General features: G+C 33.4%; 1 protein-coding gene across 4 annotated transcripts in view; it reads right to left on the bottom strand.

Annotated features, from left to right (window-relative positions):
• Positions 1 to 21,069, bottom strand: part of SPOPL (speckle type BTB/POZ protein like) — a 62,325-nt gene that overhangs the window by 16,998 nt on the left and 24,258 nt on the right. For all 4 annotated transcript variants that reach the window (XM_072757644.1, XM_072757646.1, XM_072757645.1 and 1 more), the window contains 4 exons: positions 7,690 to 7,826; positions 7,384 to 7,505; positions 7,003 to 7,154; positions 4,737 to 4,864 (listed from right to left, as the gene is read on the bottom strand). In XM_072757644.1, coding sequence (XP_072613745.1) covers positions 4,737 to 4,864; positions 7,003 to 7,154; positions 7,384 to 7,505; positions 7,690 to 7,767 — 480 coding nt within the window. In that variant the 5' untranslated portion in view covers positions 7,768 to 7,826. The remainder of the gene's footprint in view (positions 1 to 4,736; positions 4,865 to 7,002; positions 7,155 to 7,383; positions 7,506 to 7,689; positions 7,827 to 21,069) is intronic.

The raw sequence follows: 21,069 nt of genomic DNA, 5'->3' as shown, positions 1-21,069 counted from the left end.
ATTCCATGTTTTGACTCTAGTAAAATTGATTTAAATATCTAGTAATATTGATTTAAATTGTAAAGTACAAGAATTCTCACAAAAGCAATTGCATTCATTAAAATTCATAGAAATCTTTTATAATAATCAACAGTAAGAATACAAATACAATTTAGTTCAATTTGTAGACCTCTTGTTTATGAAATAATAAAAGTTAGTATGATTTAAACACTGCTTTTATAAAGATTTCAATATAATATGGATTAAATTTTCTCTCATTAAAGGTGACTATATACCAAGTAAAGTCTTAAAACCACTAAGTCTTGTGCATCACTTTTAAGAAAGAGTATGTCATTAATATTAGAGACTTCATACTACATTTAATAAACTGAAGAAACTACTACTCAACTAGTAAAGCAAATGTTTCAGAGTAAATGAACCATTATTAGTGCTATGTATTAGCTACCTACTGTTTTAAGCTTCTTAGCTTTGTGGTCATGTTATATAGCAGTAACTATTCACTAAAAAACATTTCATAAGGCATTAATTAAATAAAAGTAGGCATAAATAAGGACACATATCAATATAGTAAACTATGTAGAAAATCTAACTTGGAAATGGATAAACTGGACCAAACTACTACCATGCTAACACAGAAAGTATAATAATGGTCCACTGTAAAAAATTTGGAGAACATTAAATCTCAGGAAGTTCTCTTTCATCCCGATGTATAAACCAGTATCTCATGGGAATGAATGGATACTTCTACAGAAAAATGAAATTTTTCATTTTTCTAAGGATGTTTTTATTAACCACTTTGTTTTTCCAACTTGCATTATTAACTATTTGGAATAATACATATAAAGAAAATCATCTAATCCAATTACTTTATTTTATAAAAAGATTTCAAAGGAAGATCAAAGAAGGTAACTAATGTGTCAATGACACTGGCAATCAGTATCCAAGGACGACTAGACCTATCATTCTCAGATTCCTTTTATTTTTTTTTTAGCCCATATTTCTACTACATAAATACTTCTTTGGATATCTTTTAAAATCAGTGGTACTACTTTAACGTAACCATGGTTCAAAACAGGATTTATCCCAACAGTCTTGTAAGATGATTTTCTAAATATAGGAGCCAAGAAAAGGCTTACATACACACGCACATTAATAAATAAATAAATAAAGCAATAAAGGTTCTATTAACTTAATTGTCCAAATTATTTTTAAATGACTACAAAAAAGAAAAAAGCTTCCACTAATTCTTATCTGATTGCCCTGTTACACCATCCATTATAATTTAATACTTTAAAAATGCTGGTATTGATATGCAGGATTTAGAGATCACTTTTTTTATCATAGACAATAATTATTTCTTCCTATGAAGCACTGTTTTTAAAAATTTCTAGACAGTAGGAAGTGGATCAGTTCAAGTATGTGCATAAAACATGCAGTCAAATCATTAAAATGTGACAACATATTTAATTTAGGAAAAGATTTTTTAAATTTTATTATTATCCTAACTCAAAATAATACATTAACTGTAAAAATTTGGCCAAAGTCAGGTGAAAGAAGAAACAGAATGATTAAAAAATAAAGCCATTTTTATCAGGCATAGATCTTGATGATGTTATATTTTTATTTTGTATATGTAATCATAATTCAGGAGAAGCTATATTACTGACATATACAACTACACAGTATTATCATGGCGACCACAAATTTTAACTAAGAATTAACATTTCATACTTCACGGTGTATTCAAGGGACTGTTTATATAGCAAAATTAATGATCTAATTAAAAATTAATATGGAATTAAATCTGATCATGTTCTTGATACCTATGATTAAAAAACTGGTACATTTTTCATTTTTTCTAGCACATATTCAAGTATAGGTAATCAAAATTCTTACTGAATGGAACCTAGAGTAAAAAATTCAGAAAAAAGTCTGAGATTCCTTCCTATGGTTAAATTGTTCTTTCAAAATAAAAAGGCAAAGGTACAATATTCAAAATTGACAAATGCTGCAAAGTGAAACCTCATACACACGTGTAAATTCTAATCAGTTGTGACTACCCCAGAAATCTGGGTTTCCTATTAATGTGAACTGAAGTGACTACTGTTTCTAGTTTTAAAAAATCTTAATTCTCCAAAGGAGTTTTAAAAACTAGAAAGTTACAATGGTTCATAGTGGTACAAATTTTGCCACTCTAATCAACTATATAACCATCCCTCACAGTGGCTCCACAGTGAGAAACTTTCAATAGTCCAACTGCGCATCATCTTCTAAAATAGTGGGTTTTAGACTTTTTGATTGTCATAGATAGGCATTCTTCTTAAAAATTTGGTTGACAGAAACAGGGCTGTCAACTTTTCATTTTGCCATAACAGGGCTTTTTAAAGAATAAAATCTAACCTCATCTATTATCACAAGTATTTTAAAACAGAAGTGATATCTTAGCAACAACAACAAAAAATACGATGGGAAAAAAGGTGTATCCCTCTAAATGAATTAACTTTATGAAAAACTCAATATGTGCATGTATTTTACCTATATCTGTATAGTCTTCTGCAATCAGGTAATAATAGTATGGGTCTATAGATTATGAGAGTATTTAAACTCTGTTAGATTTTAAAAGATGAGCTCATCTAAACAGTTTTCTTTTTTTCAAACATATTCCTCGATTCCTGTCTTCTGAATCTCTTTGGGAAGGAGACAAGGGGCAGAGCTCTTTACACTGCTAGAAATATCTACCTCTGGCTATTTGATTCACAGTATGGAACTTGCAAGATGAAGTTATGTCTTGCAGAAAAAGGGTAGCACCAAACTGCCTTACCTGTCTACAGCACCACTTGCAGGGGAGGGGGAGGAGGCAGTTCTTTAGGTAGAGCAGTGCAATGCTTCCTCCTCTTCTGCAAGCAGTGCTGGAGGTGCTGTAGAAGGAAGGGCATCAATGAGAGGTATGGAAGAAATGGTGGAGGGCATGAGGACTGTTTGTTCAAAGTACTTTTGCCCACCAATGCTAAATACGGTGCCCAGGGTAGAAGTCTCTACATCAGTAAAAAGATATATATTACAATTATCCAAAACTAAATCTGATCAATGCCAACTTAAACTGTAAGTCATGGTGGGTTATATTTTTAGGAGGTCAATAGCATGGATAAAAAACAGAACTTCAAAGAACATGTTTTGAAAAAAGATCTTAATTTCAGCCTTCATTCTGAATTTCTTGGTTGACTAGGTTCCAATATAATATGCTCAGGAAAATAGAGACACTACTTTAATTCTAAAAAAAATTATTTTTCTTAAAGTGTTTATTTATATAAAGACTTTAAACTGCAGTAAATTTTTAAACTGGACTATATAGCTTTTTAAGGTCCTTTAAATTTGAAGATTTAAGATATCTGCTAAAATTCTGGAAGAGTCTACATTAAGGATGCTAAAATTTTCAAATAACATAACCTGTATTTATTTAAAATACTACTTTGAATATATGTCTATTGGCAACAAATGCTTTAGTATTTGTTTTACAAATTATTTAATGATAAACTCTGCTGAAGACATCTGTGGTATGTGCTTTAACCAACCAAATAATTATATTCATAACAAATTCATCCTACAGTTCATTTAACTTGTCTAAGCGAAAATAAGATACACTATATTTGCATTAGTCTCTAGAGCCACATTTCAATTATTTTTCTGACAGCATAAAAATGTACAATTAGTTTATAATGTTGTCAAGAAATTCTACATATTTTCTACAAGGAGATTAAAGCTAATTTAGTAGCAGCTAAAGATACCATGCTTCCAAGACACTCGTTGGTCTACAATAACTTACTGAAATCTAACAATGAGTGTACTTGATCATAACCTTTCAATTAATATTCTTATGAAAATTATCAACTACCTTAAACATTTTGATAAAACTATGTTACTGGTGTATATTCTCTATAAGTGTATTGGTAACATAATATAATCCTTGAATTCACTCTAAAGAGGAATCACGACAATTTGTATAGATAAAACCATGAAATGATAATGATGATATAGCAAATTCCAGCCCCAAATTAAGAAAAATCTTAAGTGTAAATTATTACAGGGGCTATGCTGTTAACTGTTAAAATATGACATTTTATACAAATAAATATACCTCAGAAGTTAGTGAACAGGCATGGGCAAATCTTAATAAACATTTGGGATGCTATTGCTTATAATGCCAATAACATCTGTTTAATTAAATGAACTCAATTGTCTGAATAAGCAAAAAGCTTCCCAATCTTTTCAGGCACTCTCATTATGTATGTATGTACATATTTCAGTACGTATTCAAACTGATACACTACTAATCATGTTTAAAATGGTCAACCTGAATGTAACAAAAAATAATGAACATCTATGTTAGAATTACTCAGGATGAAGAAGATACTTAGAAATTTTCATATAAAGACATACACATCCATAGTCTCCCTAAGAGCAAGAAGTATTTAGTACGTGGTAGTTTAACTATCATATATAACTTATAGCTATAGACAAGGCATATTTTTCAGAATGGGCTACTTATTATATTGATTTCTATGACAATCTAGTCTTACTGATAAAACATTTACAAATAAACCTTATTATACCAGTTACTTAATTTCAAAAGCATACCCAATTTTAAAAAAAAGTATACACAATATCACTCTATTTTATATTTCTGTTTTATCATGAAATAAAACTTTGGGGTTCCTTGAAATAAAAAATGTACCCACCTCACAAAATAATGTAAGCTTGTCATCTGGTAAAAGACCATTAGCTTCATCAAGCAAAAAATCCCTTCGAATGAATTTTTTAAAACCCCAGTCTTTCCCTTGTACAAATCGATATGCTCTTTGGCTTTCTGGTGGAAAACAGAATAGAAGCTTAAATTAAAAAATCATCTAAGAATGTTAATGATAACACAGTTAAATGAAACCGCAAACATAAAATTTGGCCAATACGCCCATCATAAAAATAATAGATACATGTATTCATAAATGAAATGTCTTAAGAGTTATATCAGGACAAGATTGTTTCACAGCACGATTTGATTTTTGGCCACCATCAATGAACTCACTTTTAGATTTCTGGATCTCTTAAGTAAAAGAAAAGCCATATTAAATCTCCTGGAGAAGAAAGATCTTTCTAAGAATGCAAGCCCTTGAGTAAAGAAGGAGGAACAGAATATACTGGCCTAGGCATACTCCTCATCAGAACTTGATTAGAAACACACACCTCATTTCTTGCTTCTACTTTAAAAATGTACACTCTAAATCACCAGGGCATTCTTTAACTTTCTTGGGGGCATCTATCCCACTAATTTAAGTTTTACTGACCTGGAGAAATATCCATAAACTGGATATTTCCAAAAAATATCCAGTTTTTTTTTAAAAAAAGCTAAAGTCTCATCACTCCTAGATCTTGGGACATAATTCCATCACCCCTAAAAACAACTTTCATAAAAGTCTAACCATCTGGTTTTAGTATTATTTGTAAAAGACTTTATCAATAATGTCTAAGGTACATGTTTCAAATGCCTAATATACTGTAGGACTGCATATTATATAAAATAAACGAAATCCTCAACAGAAAGTATTTACAATCTATTATACAAAGAATTAACTGGAGGTGAAAAACCAGTAGTAATAATGTCTAAGGTACATGTTTCAAATGCCTAACATACTGTAGGACTGTGTATTATATAAAATAAACGAAATCCTCAACAGAAAGTATTTACAATCTATTATACAAAGAATTAACTGGAGGTGAAAAACCAGTAGTAATAAATCTAATTGAAAGACTCCACATTATGGAATGCTGGTAGCTCCTCAAAATTCTTATGTGGAAATCCTATCCCTCAATGTGATGGCATTAAGAGGTCAGTGATTGGAATTAGAGGAGTTCGTGAAGAGTGTATCCCTCATGAATGTCATTAGTGCTCAATTAAAAGAGACTCCACAAAGCTTCCTAGCTCAATCAGCCATGTAAAGACACAGTAAGAAGTGAGCAGCCAACAATCTAGAAGAGGGCCTTCACCAGAACTTCACCATGTTGACACTCTCTCTGATCATGAACTATCAGGTGTCAGATCTGTTAGAAACCAATGTCTGTTGTTTATAAGCAACCTGGTCTATGGTACTTTATTATAGCAGCTTAAACTAAGACACTTCACTACCATAAATGTCAGATACCAGGAAAATATGTGAAACTATGTATTACTTTGACAATAAAAAATATTATTTAAAACTATTCGGAGGAAATTTTTTTGTAATGATATTACTTGATTCTGTGCTTTACTTCTAGAAATCACTTAAAATTTAATGTGACAGTTCATGATATATTTTCCTACTATGCATACTGTACATTTTCACAATGCTCTTCTATTATGAAGCTTTAGGCAACATCATTTCAGCTGGCTATATATGTGAAGCTTGAAATGAATGTAATAGACCCGGAGACAGAAAAATTGATTTCCTTTGGTGAGTGTTCAGTCTACTGCTCAAAAAAATTCTAGTGACAAAATACCAGAACATTCAAACTTTTACATTGTTCCACAGATTCTGTTAGCTGGCAAAAACAGCAAAGGGGAATTATTTCCTGACCACAATTGTATTTGCCAAGAATTGAACTAGGCACCTTGCCCTAAAAGCAACTATTTTTCTAAGCAACAAGTATCATTTTAGGACATGAAAAAGTAACATTTTAATATTACTTTTAACAAATGTTGCATGTCTTATGACTAAGATTTTGTTTTGTTTTTTATATTTATATATTTACTTAACAAAATCTTTTACAATGCTTATTACATGCCAAGCTCTAGTCCATGCTGAAATCTAAGCTTTAGTAAAACAACCATAACTCCATTTAAAAATAAACAATGGCCACATAGCATATTTTAGGTTAAACAGATTTCAGTGGGGGAAAAATATCCTTTTCTAGGTAAAAGTACATAAGTTAACATGTAGTTACTGAGAAACTTCTTTACTCCAATTCACTTACCCATTGCTTTTGTTTCTTCCCTTTTAGCGTTTAGAAGGGAAAATTTGAATTTTGCTCGAACTTCACTTTTTGGACAGCTGACTAAAAGCAAATATAAGGACAAGTAGTCTTTACTTTCATCATCTAATCCCTTTGGATTTACCCTCAGGCACCTAAAATAAAACAATAGGCTCATATGGAGGAATATAAAACTTAAAACATTCAAGAGAAAAATAAAATTAGTTATTAAATAATATCACAAATACTATCAATATCTCTAGTTCTTTATAATTCTCTATACTATTAGGAACTGTTTCTTAATGGATATTAGTCTAATTTTATATTAGATTTTTAACAAAATCATAAAGTAGCTGAAGATTATTTCAAAAACAAAAATCTTACCATTTCATTTTGTCACTGGGGCTGGATGAGAATGTTGAACTTTTTAACACTTCACCCATCTCCTCTCGACAAAAACTGAAGTTATTGATGGTCCACATGTAGGAAAATTTCACTACTTTAACCTATGAGATTCAGAAGACCACTTTTACAATGATGACTTTTTGCTTTTAACTTGTCACATGTTAAAAATCTCCTGACCCACTTTCCTAATACTTGGAATAACTATAACAAAATGCTTTACAATATTTTCAAAAGACTACAAAATTTTTAAGTGACATTAAGTAAGGCACTTTTAACAGCATGTACCTGTGTATAACACCAGCTTTCTGCTATAGGACCAGTAGACATATCTCCAGGGAGAGGTGGGCTGGGTTCCCGAGACATTGCCACTTTATTGCAGTCTTCCAAGATTTATGCAATATCCCACACAGATGAATGCTTTACTGCAAAGAAAAAAAAAGTTTAACTTACTGATCGAAAAATTTAAGTGACTGAATCAAAAGTAAACAGTCATAAAACGATTAGTTTCCCAAATTCGATTATGAGGGAACATGCAAGGATTTTGTTACTTTAATAATTAAGAAAAAATCATAACCATTTGTGACATAACATTTAAAATCTAAACAAACAATGCTTATAGACATTATTTCATAAAGGTATACTTATCAAAATATCACAAACCAAAAATAACACTTAATAGTAAGGTTAATCATTGATAGCTTAATAGAGTATAAACATAAAATCATAAGATAACATGGAAACTCACTGACAACAGTTACAATTGAGCCTTGAACAAGGTTGAGATTAGGAGCACTGAACCTCCAGCAGTCAAAAATCCACATATAACTTCTGACTCCCCAGAAACTTTACTAATAGCCTACTATGGACCAGAAGCCTTATTGATAACGTAACAGGTGATTAACACATATTTTGTATACATGTATAATATATACATATTACAATATACTGTAGTCTTATAATAAAGTGTAGTCTTATACTAAAGTAAACTAGAGAAAAGAAAACGTTATTAAGAAAGTTACAGGGTGGGATCCCTGGGTGGCGCAGTGGTTTGGCGCTTGCCTTTGGCCCAGGGCACGATCCTGGAGACCCGGGATCGAATCCCACATCAGGCTCCCGGTGCATGGAGCCTGTTTCTCCCTCTGCCTATGTCTCTGCCTCTCTCTCTGTCTCTCTGTGACTACCATAAATAAATAAAAATTAAAAAAAATTTAAAAAAAAAAAAGAAAGTTACAGGGTTATGCCTGGGTGGCTTAGCGGCTGAGCGTCTGTCCTTGCTTAGGGCGTGATCCCAGGATTCTGGGATTGAGTCCTGCATCGGGCTCCCTGTGAAGAGGCCTGCTTCTCCCTCTGCCTATGTTTCTCCCTCTCTTTCTGTCTCTCATGAATAAGCAAATAAATGAAATCTTTAAAAAAGGAAATTTACAAACAAAATGCACTTACTGTATTTATTGGAAAAAAAATTTGTGTATAAGTGGACCTACACAGTTCAAACCCATGTGTTCAAGGGTCAACTAATATCTGATGCACCTTGATCCTCTGATATATTCACAAAAATCAAAGAGGCTGCAAAGTTAGAACAGTCCTGAATATTACTCATCTGTCAAAGCCTTGTCCAAAACACAGAGTGGGAACTAATAAGCAATATTTTATATGAAGAATTACTTAGATTTCCACAAGTGTACCTCTATCTCAGACAAACAGGTTTTCAAAGATTTTGTTCCTATCAGAGTGCCCCCTACTAGATAATATGTACTTACCATAAAATTTCCTCCTAGTGAGCTATTCTTATACTACATCCATTTGGACACATAATTAATTCAGCACAACCTGGCCAGGACATTAGTGACCAGAGGATGATACTTTCTAACTTGGAAAGTCTATAAAAGAAAAGTGAAACCCAAGAGGACACAAGTAGTGTTAGTTTGCAGGGGTGTGGGCAGAGATGTTTTAAGATTGCTTTCAGACATAGGCATATCACCCAAAATTCATATATTTGTTCTGTGTCTAAAACAATGGAACTATAGTATGAAACAAGAAACTAAAGACTGAAGAAAGCTATCGGAAAGATGCACAGAAACAAAATGACCTATGAAAGCTATGAAAAAATTTAATGAAGAAACATATTAAAAAATCTGCACCAGAAATAATAATATAAAACTACCACTGAGATATATTTCTGTGAAATTCAAAATGAGAAAAAAATGTTAAAGGTATACATGTGTTTGTTTCACTATGGCCCTGTTTTCATTTTTAAAGGCCTAAGGATAACAGGATAATTACTATAGAGTTCTAAGGGAAAAAGAACTGTAGCATAAGGATTCTATGCTATATTATGTTTTTATTCATGTTTAAAGCAGCAAAAATTTATTTCCAGATTTGTAAAATATGTAAACCACCTCCACAGCAATTTGGTGAAGGGACAGATTCACCCAAGTTATTTTCCAGCCAGCCAGATGAATCAAAAGCAGAAATAGAGACAAAAACTTCCATCATGATGGAAGTTCTGATTTTTATACCTCTGAACATTATAATAAACCAAAATGTTTTAAAACTGAATAGAAATATAAAAAAAAAGTTCTCAGAGCACTGTGACAAAAGTCAAATGAAAACATGAAATATAAAGTATGAAAATACCTGTGGCATTATTTGATGGCCAAGAGAATAATTAATATCATTTCTGGCAAGTAAGAATAATTTCAAAAAGCATTCAGAAAAATAGTGAGATATCAGCAATTCAAATGAAAAGAAAAAATTTAATCTCATTTGTAATCAATGAAATACCAAAGAAACCCCACATACAATTTTTTAACCTATAGTATAGTCAAAGGTTATTTTAAATTAATCTCCATAGTCAGCAAAACTGCAGAGGCAAACATTTACTAGTTAAGTCTTTTAATTTTTTTTCAAGACTTGTGAGAGAGAAAGAGAAAGCGTGTATGCACAAACAGGGAGAGGGGCAGAGGGAGAGAGCGCAGCAGGCCTCCTGCTGAGCAAGAAGTCTACCACCTGGGCTTAGACCCAGGACCCCAGGATCATGACCAGGGCCAAAGGCAGCAGTGTCACAGTCTGAGCCACTCAGGTGCCCCTGGTAAGCGTCTTTTTAAAACAATTTTACAAGAAATTTTTTACCAGATTCAGCCTAGCAATTTATCTTGGTAAAAGTATTACAGCCCTGGAAAAGCATAATTAAGTATAAATAAAGTACATTTTGTGATCTACATGTAGAACTTCACAACCATTAAGAGTATTAAATTTTCTTAATGACAGGGAAAGCATTCAAGATCTGTTGTATGTGGGTATACTTTCAAATAATAGAATACATTTAAAAATATATAATATATATACATAATATACATATATTTATACACACACACACATATATAAAGAGTATGCCTAAAAAGATCTTTTATAAATAGGATATAGAATTAATACAAGTATGGATGCATGAAAAGAACAGACTGGCACATAGATGCACTGAGTTGCACTTTCGCACTGCAGTTGCAACATGGATAAGATATACACCTAAATATTAATAGAGGCTATCTCTAGGTGGTGAGATTTTCTAATTTTTGTTTATATAAAGATATTTAAGTCATTTTTAAAAATAGAAAATAGTTACTTGCACACCATATGAACCCACAGAAAACATACGCGCGTGTATTACTTTCCAAGTAGATATTGAGGCATTCAGTTAAACACTAATGTTAATCTTTAATTTTCTTAACACACCAACTAATTTAACATTAATAAAATAAATAATTTTTTTAAACCATAGGAGTAAAGACTAGAAAGTTCTTTAATGCCTCTACAAAAGTTACTACTCTCAAGTATAACTCACAACATAAACATAATTCATATATAAAAGCCAACTAAATAAAAGGCTACAAAGATTTTTGGTCTTTTCCCAACTACATCTGCAAATGATGCAGTTATGTAATGGGATATGGAGAATTCTGGTGAGCAGACTACTGGTGAGCGCTCACAAGACATTATGTATCTTGTGTATTATTCTTCAACAATTCTATGAGATGTATTTCTATGTATTCTATGAGATCTTAACCATGACAAAATGATCAGATAGGTTAGAAAGCTTACTTTAGACTGTAGATAACCAGAAAGTAGTTGAACACAACGAATTTAACCAGCTCCAAAGTCTATATATACTTTTTTCCATGGAATCAGCTGTCCCTTCTGATATTACAGAGCTGAAACAGCCCAAACCTATCTAGCCCAACTCTCATTTTATAAATGTGGACCAAGAGGAGAGAAATGGACTAGAGAAATAAATTTTCCAAGTTTATATTGTTAAATATTAGAAGAAAAAAGAACTCCCAAAGTCCATTTCAATGCTTTTTCCAGCATTTTATTTTTTTCCTTCTCTACAAAAAAAAAAAAAAAAAAAAAAGAATAGTAGACTATCAACTACATCCAGGACATTCAGGACTTCCTAATCTTGTTCTTACAGAAAAGCTTGCAGAAAGAGAGAGCAAAACTAAAATAAGATCTAGAGAATAATGAAAGATAATCAACACATATTAACAAATAATGTAAAGGTTTCTTCCATATTCTACAGAGGATTTTAAAAATTTTAAGTAGGGTTTCCCAGTTTTACTTATTAAAGGAAAACAAGACTTGTTACTAAAATAAACACGTAATTTCCTACCTTAACAAAATGTTTGAGTGCCAAATTAGTGTTCATATGTTTGTCATAGACATATACATAACTCCATAAATTATAAAGAATTTCAAATGTTCAAAAATGTCATGGAACCATCTTCCCACTATCCTTGTGTGCCCTCTCGCCATTAAATCTCCTCTCCCTACTAGAAGTTATCTGTATCCTGAATTTATTATCATACCAATGAATTTCATCACATTATTAAACACTGGTGAATCTCTCAACTACAGAGATAGAAGCTCACAGATGATATAATAAAGTATATGTACACAGATGTCACCAAAAGTATCAAAGTGAGGAACTCCAAAACTCCATCCCTTCACAAAAAGCAATGAATAGGCTGGCAAAAACTTTTCTGGAACTCTGGAATCAAATGAAAACTTAAAATCAGGAATGGATGATGAAGAATGTAGCTGCTAATTTTCATGGAGTACGTTTTAGCATACATATAACCATGGCCCCTCCCTAGTTCAGCAGCAACCATGAAGACATCAGCCTATATTCCTGGTACTGGCTGCTGGTACCAGAGGGACCTACACAGACTTTTCTAAAAGAATTGTGGTTGTATGCTTTATCTAGGCTCTAATTCCCTGAAGGATCAGCTCTAGAGCCTGCCTTTGTTTCATATGCTTCAGAGCTTCCATAGTGAAAGTGAGGACTAAGGCAGAGTTCTAAACGGCCTGCCTAAGGAATGTCCTAACAGAGAGCATCGGCTGCAAGGCTAGAAGTGGTTTCCATGTATTTATGAAAGGTAAAAGTAAGTTGAAAATGAAAAGATGGGAAAAGATATACAAATAACCAAAGCAGACATCACTCAAAATTGTTACAAGACACAGAGAAAGACATACATATTGATAAAAGGATCAAGACAAAACAACTATAAACATATATGCACCAAACAACAGGATCCAAACTATATTAAGCAAAAACTAACAGAATGGGAGATATATATAATTCTATAGTAATGGCCGAAGGTATCAATAACTGACTCAACAATGCACAGATCAGGAATAATAAACACAAAAACAGAACTTGAAGAGCATTTAAAAAAAAACTAAAACTACAGACACCTATCAACAGAATATATATTCTTTTTAAGTGCACATGGAACAGTCTCCAGTTATACCATATGCTAGGGCATAAAACCAGCTTCTAATGAATCTTAAGACTGGAATCACACTAACCTAGAGGAAATGGACACATTCCTAAAAAAAAATAAATAAGAAAAAAAAAAAGAAAACACTGACTCAAAAGCAAACAGAAAATCAGAACAGACCTATAATCAGTAGAGACTGAAAAAAAAAAAAAAAAAACAAACCACACACACACAAACAAACCCAAAACAAAAAACTTCGAAGCATGACAACTTGAGGAACTCCACAGACTTGCTCTCCAGTAAAAATTTCAAAACTACAACCATTTGTTGTAGTTTTGGAAATAGTCCTGGGGACAAAGAACAAATGAAGAAAGATGTACTCAAGAAAATCTACTAGGGATTGTAAGAAAGGTAAGAGTTTGTGATGTTTGTACCAGGACCTACCTGCCTGATCTCTTTCTCCTAGCTCAGGAAGGCAAGAAACTCCACTACAGACTGATACAGCCAAAAAGCACAGGGCTCCCTCCTCCCTCTTTCCCCAGTGGGCTCAGGGGTCTCTCTTATTAGGAAAGTTAGGATGTCAACATTTCTCATCCTGCCTCCAGCTACCTATTGCTAAAGCTAAGGTACTAGATAGATGTGGCCAAGAAGTATGTGTGAGGAGTGGGGGGCTCTCTCCTTCGATGCAATACACACTGATGGGATGTAGACTCTGCCTTTGCATAAAGCTGCTAGAGCAATGGCTGCTATTGTTCCAGCTTCTAAAGTGAGGATTCCACACTGGGAGAGCCAACCCAAGAAGACATGAGGGTACCTTCCCACCCCCATTCCACCAACTGCTCAGATCCTAGAGCAGAGATATCGGGTGATATCACTGTCCCCATTACATACTCAAGCTCTGATCTGGAGATATGCCCTGTGGGATGGTGAATGGAGCCATAAAACATATAGCTTCAAATCTCTTCCCTGAGAAATACTGACTTCATTTGCAAGGGAATGAACAAAAGTGCTCTGAAAAACAATAGAGGTCCTGGTGAAAGGCAACCAGGAGACTGGAGGAATCACTGGACATAAAGACTAAACCACAGGTTTGGCTGGCTGGCTGGTTTGCCAGAGAGAACAAGAAAGGGAGGTAGGCAGAAGTAGGCCTCCTAGAGTCAGAACAAACCTGTAGCACTGACTTTAAAACTATCATTCCAAAGGAATTCAAATTTGATTAGTCTGTGTAGCAATTAATGCCTGAGTGTACTGTTGAAAATGAAAGTGTAATTAGCACTAGATTAGGGGACATTAACAGCTATATGTGGTCAGGAAGAGAGAGCCTAAAAGAGCCCTGCCAAAACCACTGTCATCTCAGTGTAATTGTAGGAAAACTCAAGGTTGTGCCCCTTCAGAAGAAACGTCCAAAGGTTAACATTCTGGTGTGTGTGTGTGTGTGTGTGTGTGTGTCTGTGTAAGGGGATGTGGGGGTAGAAGAGGAATGCAGACTCCACTAAAATAACCCAGCCAGACACTAAATAAATAAGTGAGATACAGTAGCATGCACTAGAAGGGAAAAACCAGCTCCAAGAATTTCTACATTATATAAACATGTCCAGTTTTTAACAAAAATTATGAGATGTGTTAAGAAGAAAGTATGGCTCATATAACAAGAAAAAAGGAGATAACAGAAACCAGTTGCAAGAAGATGTTGACTTTAAGAGACAAAATCTTCAAAGTAGCCACTGTAAATAAATATTCCTAAACAACTAAAGGAAGTGGATTAAATACAGAACATCAGTAAAGAGTCAAAAGCTACATATACACAAAAAAGATATTCTGGAGTTGAAAAGTACTATAATATTAAAATTTCACATATGGGGCTATATTCGTATACAGTAGATATGAATTGGGAGAGGAATTATTACACTTGCACAAAAATCAAGAGATTAGACACTCTAGACATAAAAGAGAGGAACAGAGACTCTGAGAAATGTGGGACACTATTAAACACACTGACATACAAAGGAGAGAAGAGACAAAAAGGAGCATAAAAAACATTTGAAGAAATGACTGAAAACTTCCCAAATTTATTGAAAATGATATATGCACATTTAGAAAACTCAACTAACTCCAAGTAGAATAAACACAGAGATCCAAAGACACAGCATAGTAAACATGATGAAAGGCAAAAACAAGAAAGGAATAGTCACCACAATGGCTACAATTAAAAAAAAAAAAAGGAGAAGTACTAGTGTGACGAGGTATAGAGGAATTGGAAAACTTGTATATTGCTGGTAGAAATGTAAAATGGTTCAGCTACTGTGTAAAACAGTTTGGCACTTCCTCAAAGTTAAACACAGAATTACCCTAAAACCCAGTTGTTTCAGTCCTAAGCATATATCCAAAATAATAGAAAACAAGTGTTCAAGCAAAAACCTGTACATGAATATTCACAGCAGCACTATTGACAATAGCCAAACATTACTAGCTAAAATCAATCCACAGGTGAACAATCCAAAAGACCATCAAGAGATAAATGGAAAAATAAAATGAGGTACGCCCATACAATGAAATTTCATTCATTTTATATTCATAAAAAGTAACGAAGTACTCATCTATGCTACAACATGGATGAACCACAAAACACCATGCTAAGTGAAAAAAAGCCAGACACAAAAGGCCATACATTGTATGGCTTCATTTATATAAAATATCCAGAACAGGCTGATATATGTGTGTGTGTATATATACACACACACAGACAGACGGAAAGCATAGTGGTTGCCAAGGGCTGCAAGGAAGGGGGAGCAGGGAACTGAGTGCTCAATGGGTATGGGGTTTCCTTCTGAAGTAATAAAGTTCTATAACCAGCTAGTGGTGCTGGTTACACAACATCATGAGTGTACTAAATAAACACCATTGAACTATACACTTCAAAACTGTTAAGATAGTGAACTTTGTTAGCTGAATTTTAGTCCATTAAAAAAAGTATATGCAATACATGTCCATATTCACATAGACATACTTCTTTTGTGATTAAAAAGGAAATAATTATAAAATTTCTTCTATCATTGCAGAGTCTAAATTAGCTACTATTATATAATAAAGTACTAAACAGATTGTTTTTAATGACTCTTAAAAACTACTAAATTTTTTGACATTTGTCTTCAATTGGGTATTAGCTATTAAGTTTCCTAGTATACTAGGTATCAAGTTTCCATCAATGAAATATGAATTAAACAGCAAAGTAAGGGTACCTGGGTGGCTCAGTTGGTTAAGCGCCTGCCTTCAGCTCAGGTCATGATCCCAGGGTCCTGGTATTGAGCCCTGCCATCAGGCTCCCAGTTCTGTGGGGAGCCTGCTTATCCCTGAGAAGAGTGCGTGTGCACGCTCTTGTCAAATATAAAAAAAATTCTTAAAAAAAAAACCCACAAAAAAACAGCAGAGTTGTTTTTTTAAAAATCATTGTCTGAAGAATATTATCAAAATTCTATCCAGTCATACAATGGAACTACCATGTTAATGAGATGCCACTTTGTGATATTAATTATCTAGCATTTTATTAATTCTTCAAATAACAAAATGTAAATTACTCTTCAACTGTGAAACACTATCATATTTATGCTAAAAGTTACCTTAACTACATCAAGAAGTTATAAGTGAAAATAGCCTGAAACTGCTAAAGCAATTTTATATACATGATGACTACGATTTTGAAATGAAAGGAAATAAATCAGTATGTAACTTAATATATTATGTTCAACAATTTTGCTAAGACTGTTGTCAGGAAGACTAGACTATTACATGTTTATAAAAATGATAAAGTAATAAATAATGTATGTGTCATAAATTTCTTACTCTCGAATTAAGAATATGATGACTTCGTGGGAGTACAATAAGTATTTATTATATGCTTAGATATATCATGCACTCTGACCTTGAACCATAAAAATAATTAACATATAGTTTCTATTCTGCAGAAGATTATAATATAGTAGGAGGGACAGACACATGGTAGCATACTTTCAATATGATGTGACAAGGGAATGTACACAGAAATAATGAAGCACTTTCAAGAAGGATATCCTGAAGATAGTCCCCGAGCTGGATTCTGGAGGAAGCAAATAAATGATAAGAAGACCACAAACTATAGCACAGATTTTAACAGCAAGTGTTCCATGCTGAGACCAGCTTGTGTCATTGTTTTGTCATGGATTCTACAATCTTATAGACATTGGGCCTTTCCTTTCTCTATTAAAGGAATTTTTAAATTTCTCTATTTACTTTCTCATTTCCCTTGTTTGTAAGTGAATAAAATGAAATTGTGTGTATGCTTACACTCTGCACAAACTGAATACTAGAACAGACATATAATAATGAAAACTTCACAAGTGACATTTGAGGATAAGCAGTAGTAAGGGCAGTGGTGGTAAGGGTGATAATGACCCAGACAAATAATTAAGGTATATAAACAGTACTTGAAGGCTATCACAGGGTCTTCTGTTTTGAGCATAACAGAATACCTGGCAGGCAACTTAGGTTCTGTTGCTAAAGTAGAAAACCTGAATTAAAAATAAAGTATCTGTTTAAAGACCTCTAGAGCTGCTCAAGCAATCAGGACCGGGATTCCAAGATTCCAGAGAAGAGGGAATAATCTAGAGGTAAACTGATAGATTCTAGCTACATTATTCTCTAAGAGTATCTGCTGCTCAGTCTAGCTAAAATGCAGAGTGAGAATCCAGGTTTTGCCCAGGTCAAGGGCTACTGCCAAGGGACTGAAATAAAGATTTTGTTCCCCTTGTGGGGTAGGAGATAAAAATAGGATACTTGAGGGGTTAAGACCCTGATTAAAAGTGCCCTTTAAGATTTCTGCCAAATGCTGACCTTGCATGGAGCAGGAAGCCAAGAAAAAAGCCTCCAAAAAACAAAACAAAGTTTTCAGATATTTCATACTGCTGAGAAGATAAGGACTAGATAGAGTTCAGGATCCGCCAGGGAAAGGTACTAGAATAAGGACCTCAGGTACTCATTTGGAAAGCCTGAAAAGGTAAACCGAAAGATGGAGAAAATAGATGAAAACAGAGTTTTATTTTAATGCCTTAAGAAACAATCAAGTGGAAATTCTAGAACTGGAAAATAACTGAAGTTAACAACTTAATACCTAAGTCTAAGCAGCAGACTAGACAGCAAAAAATAGAATTAGAAAACTTTAAAAAAAACAATAAAAGATACACTAAAGCACAAAAAAATATGAAAAATATAAAAAGTACTAGGACAAACTTGAGACACAAAGTCTCATATGTGTGAGTGGATCCACAATATTTGAAAAGATAACTAAAAATTTTCGAAAATTGGTCAACAAAACAATAAACTGTAATGTCTTTTAGGACTTAAATATATGTACAATTAAAATGTGTGACAACAATAATGTAAAAGACATGAGGATAAATGGAATAAAAGCATTCTAAGGTTCGAGCATTCTTGGGGAATAGTAAGCATAAGTAAAAATATGATAAACAAGGGCACCTGGGTGATGCCATGGGTTAAGTCTCAAACTCTTGGTTTCAGCTCAGGTTGTGATCTCAGGGTTTTGAGGTACAGCCCAGAGCAGAGCCCCCTGCCCCTCCTCATCACGCTTTGTCCTCAGCATGGAGTTTGCGGAGATGTCCTCTCCTTCTCCCTCTACCCCTCCAACTCGAGCTCTCTCTTTAAAAATTAGTGAATCTTAAAAAAATTATATGATAGACGAAAAGGGAAAAATATAAAAACAGAAAGTGAGACGGTACATAATAAAATAAATAACTACGATTATATATAAATGTTACCTATGCCAGTTATCAGTCTGGGTTAAATAAACAAATACTCGAAGACATAACTACTAAGTACAATATCAGATCCTGGAATGGGAAAAATATAATAGTGGGAATACTGTAGACAAAAATAATTCCACCAATGTTAATTTCTTTTTTTTCTTTTTCTTTTAACATTGTTGTTTTATTCAATAATATTGAAGCATTTACATTTAATGGCTGTTTAATATGGGGCTTAATATGGTGTTATGGTGTTAACATGATGGGAGGCTGTGTGAGGAAAGGAAAAAAAATGACACTATTTGCTGTTTGCAGAAGACATAAACATAAGGGTAAGAAAAGCTTAAATGAAAAGAATGGGAAAATGTATACCTTACAAATCCTAACCAAAACAAAGCAGGTATGCTATACTAGGATCAGACAAAACAGATTTTAAAGCAAGAAGCATTAGGAAACATAAAAGGGAAAGTAATAAAGAGAAAAAAAGGTCAATCACAAGAATGTAATTATTATTTTTTTAAGATTTATTTGAGATAAAAAGAAAGCATGTGCATAGGAGGGAGGGATTGGGGGTGGGGGGAGGCAGAGGAAGAGAAAAAGAATTCCAAGCAGACTCTCCTGAGCAGGGAGCCCATGTGGCTCAATCTCAAGATCCTAAAATCATAATCTGAGCAGGACACCAAGAGTTGAATGCTTAACACACCCCAGGCATGCACAAGAACATAATTCTAAATATGTCTGCATGCAATAGGATTTTGCTTTCAAAAATCATTTAAGAGGACACTTTAATTCCCTCAACAAGTGAAAGAACAACCTTAATGACATATATACACACATATACAGGAAGAGAACATGGCACTCAATAGCAAAAGAATCAAAAGTCTTCTCAACTGCACAGAAAACATTTACTGAAACTAACCATATTATTGCAATATAAAGAAAGCCTTGCAAATAAATTTCAGGTCACAATGAAGTCAGAGTATGAATCTTTATCATACTAAAATTAAGTCAAAAATCAATAAGGAGAAGATAACTAAAAAATTAAATCCCCAGAAATTACAATAGCATTGCAAATCTATTGGTGAAACAGAAATCACAATGGGAATCAGAAAATATTTTGAACTTAATATTAAAGATAAGGAATTTCCAAACTTGTAAGATGCAGCTTACAACTGATGCTTAGGAAATTTATAACCTTTCATGAATATACCGGAAAAAGAAGGCTGATAAATCAATGACTTAAGCTTCCAACAACAGAGGCTAGGGAAAAAAAGTTAAGCTCAAAGAAAGCAGAAGAAATAAAGGTATAAGCAGAAACCAATGACTAGGGGAAAAGATACAACAGAGAAAACACAAAGCCAAAAACTAGCTCTTTGAAAAAATAGTAAAATTAATAGCTTTCTAATCAGGGAAAATAAAGAGGACACAAATTTACAGCACCAAAAATGATACCATAAATGATAAGGCTATTATAAAAATGTTACTATTTAGTTGGTACTTCAGATAAAAAGAGAAACTATTTGAAAAAACATAACTTACCAAAACTGATCAACAGAAAGAAAAAATCATAAATAGCCCTATTTTGATTAAAGCTGAATTCATTATTAAAAACACTCCACAGGGCAGCCTGGGTGGCTCAGCGGTTTAGCACCTGCCTTCGGCCCAGGGCCTGATCCTGCAGACCAGGGACTGAGTCCCACGTTGGGCTCCCTGCATGGAGCCTGCTTCTCCCTCTGCCTGTGTCTCTACCTGTCTCTCTCTGTATCTCTCATCAATCAATAAATAAAATCTTTAAAAAATAAAAATAAATAAAAACACTCCACAATGAAAACTTCCACAGATGGCTTTACTGTATAAGCTGTTCCCCAGAACAGGACACAAAAACAAATTTATCAGTATGTATGATGAAACCAGTGTTAGTTAACTTTTATACCAAAATCTGTTAAGCACATTTTAAGAAAGGAAGATAAAGAAAATCTCTCATGAACACAGATGTAAGAACCCTAAATAAACTAATAGCAAAATCAAACCTACCATCGCATAAAAAGTATACTATATTTCACAACGAATGGGGCTTTGAGTAGTGCAAGAGCAATCAA

This window comes from Vulpes vulpes, chromosome 5 (assembly GCF_048418805.1).
Source record: "Vulpes vulpes isolate BD-2025 chromosome 5, VulVul3, whole genome shotgun sequence".
NCBI lineage: Eukaryota > Metazoa > Chordata > Mammalia > Carnivora > Canidae > Vulpes > Vulpes vulpes.
The sequence above is the reverse complement of the archived record's forward strand: the minus strand, read 5'-3'. Positions and strand labels throughout refer to the sequence as shown.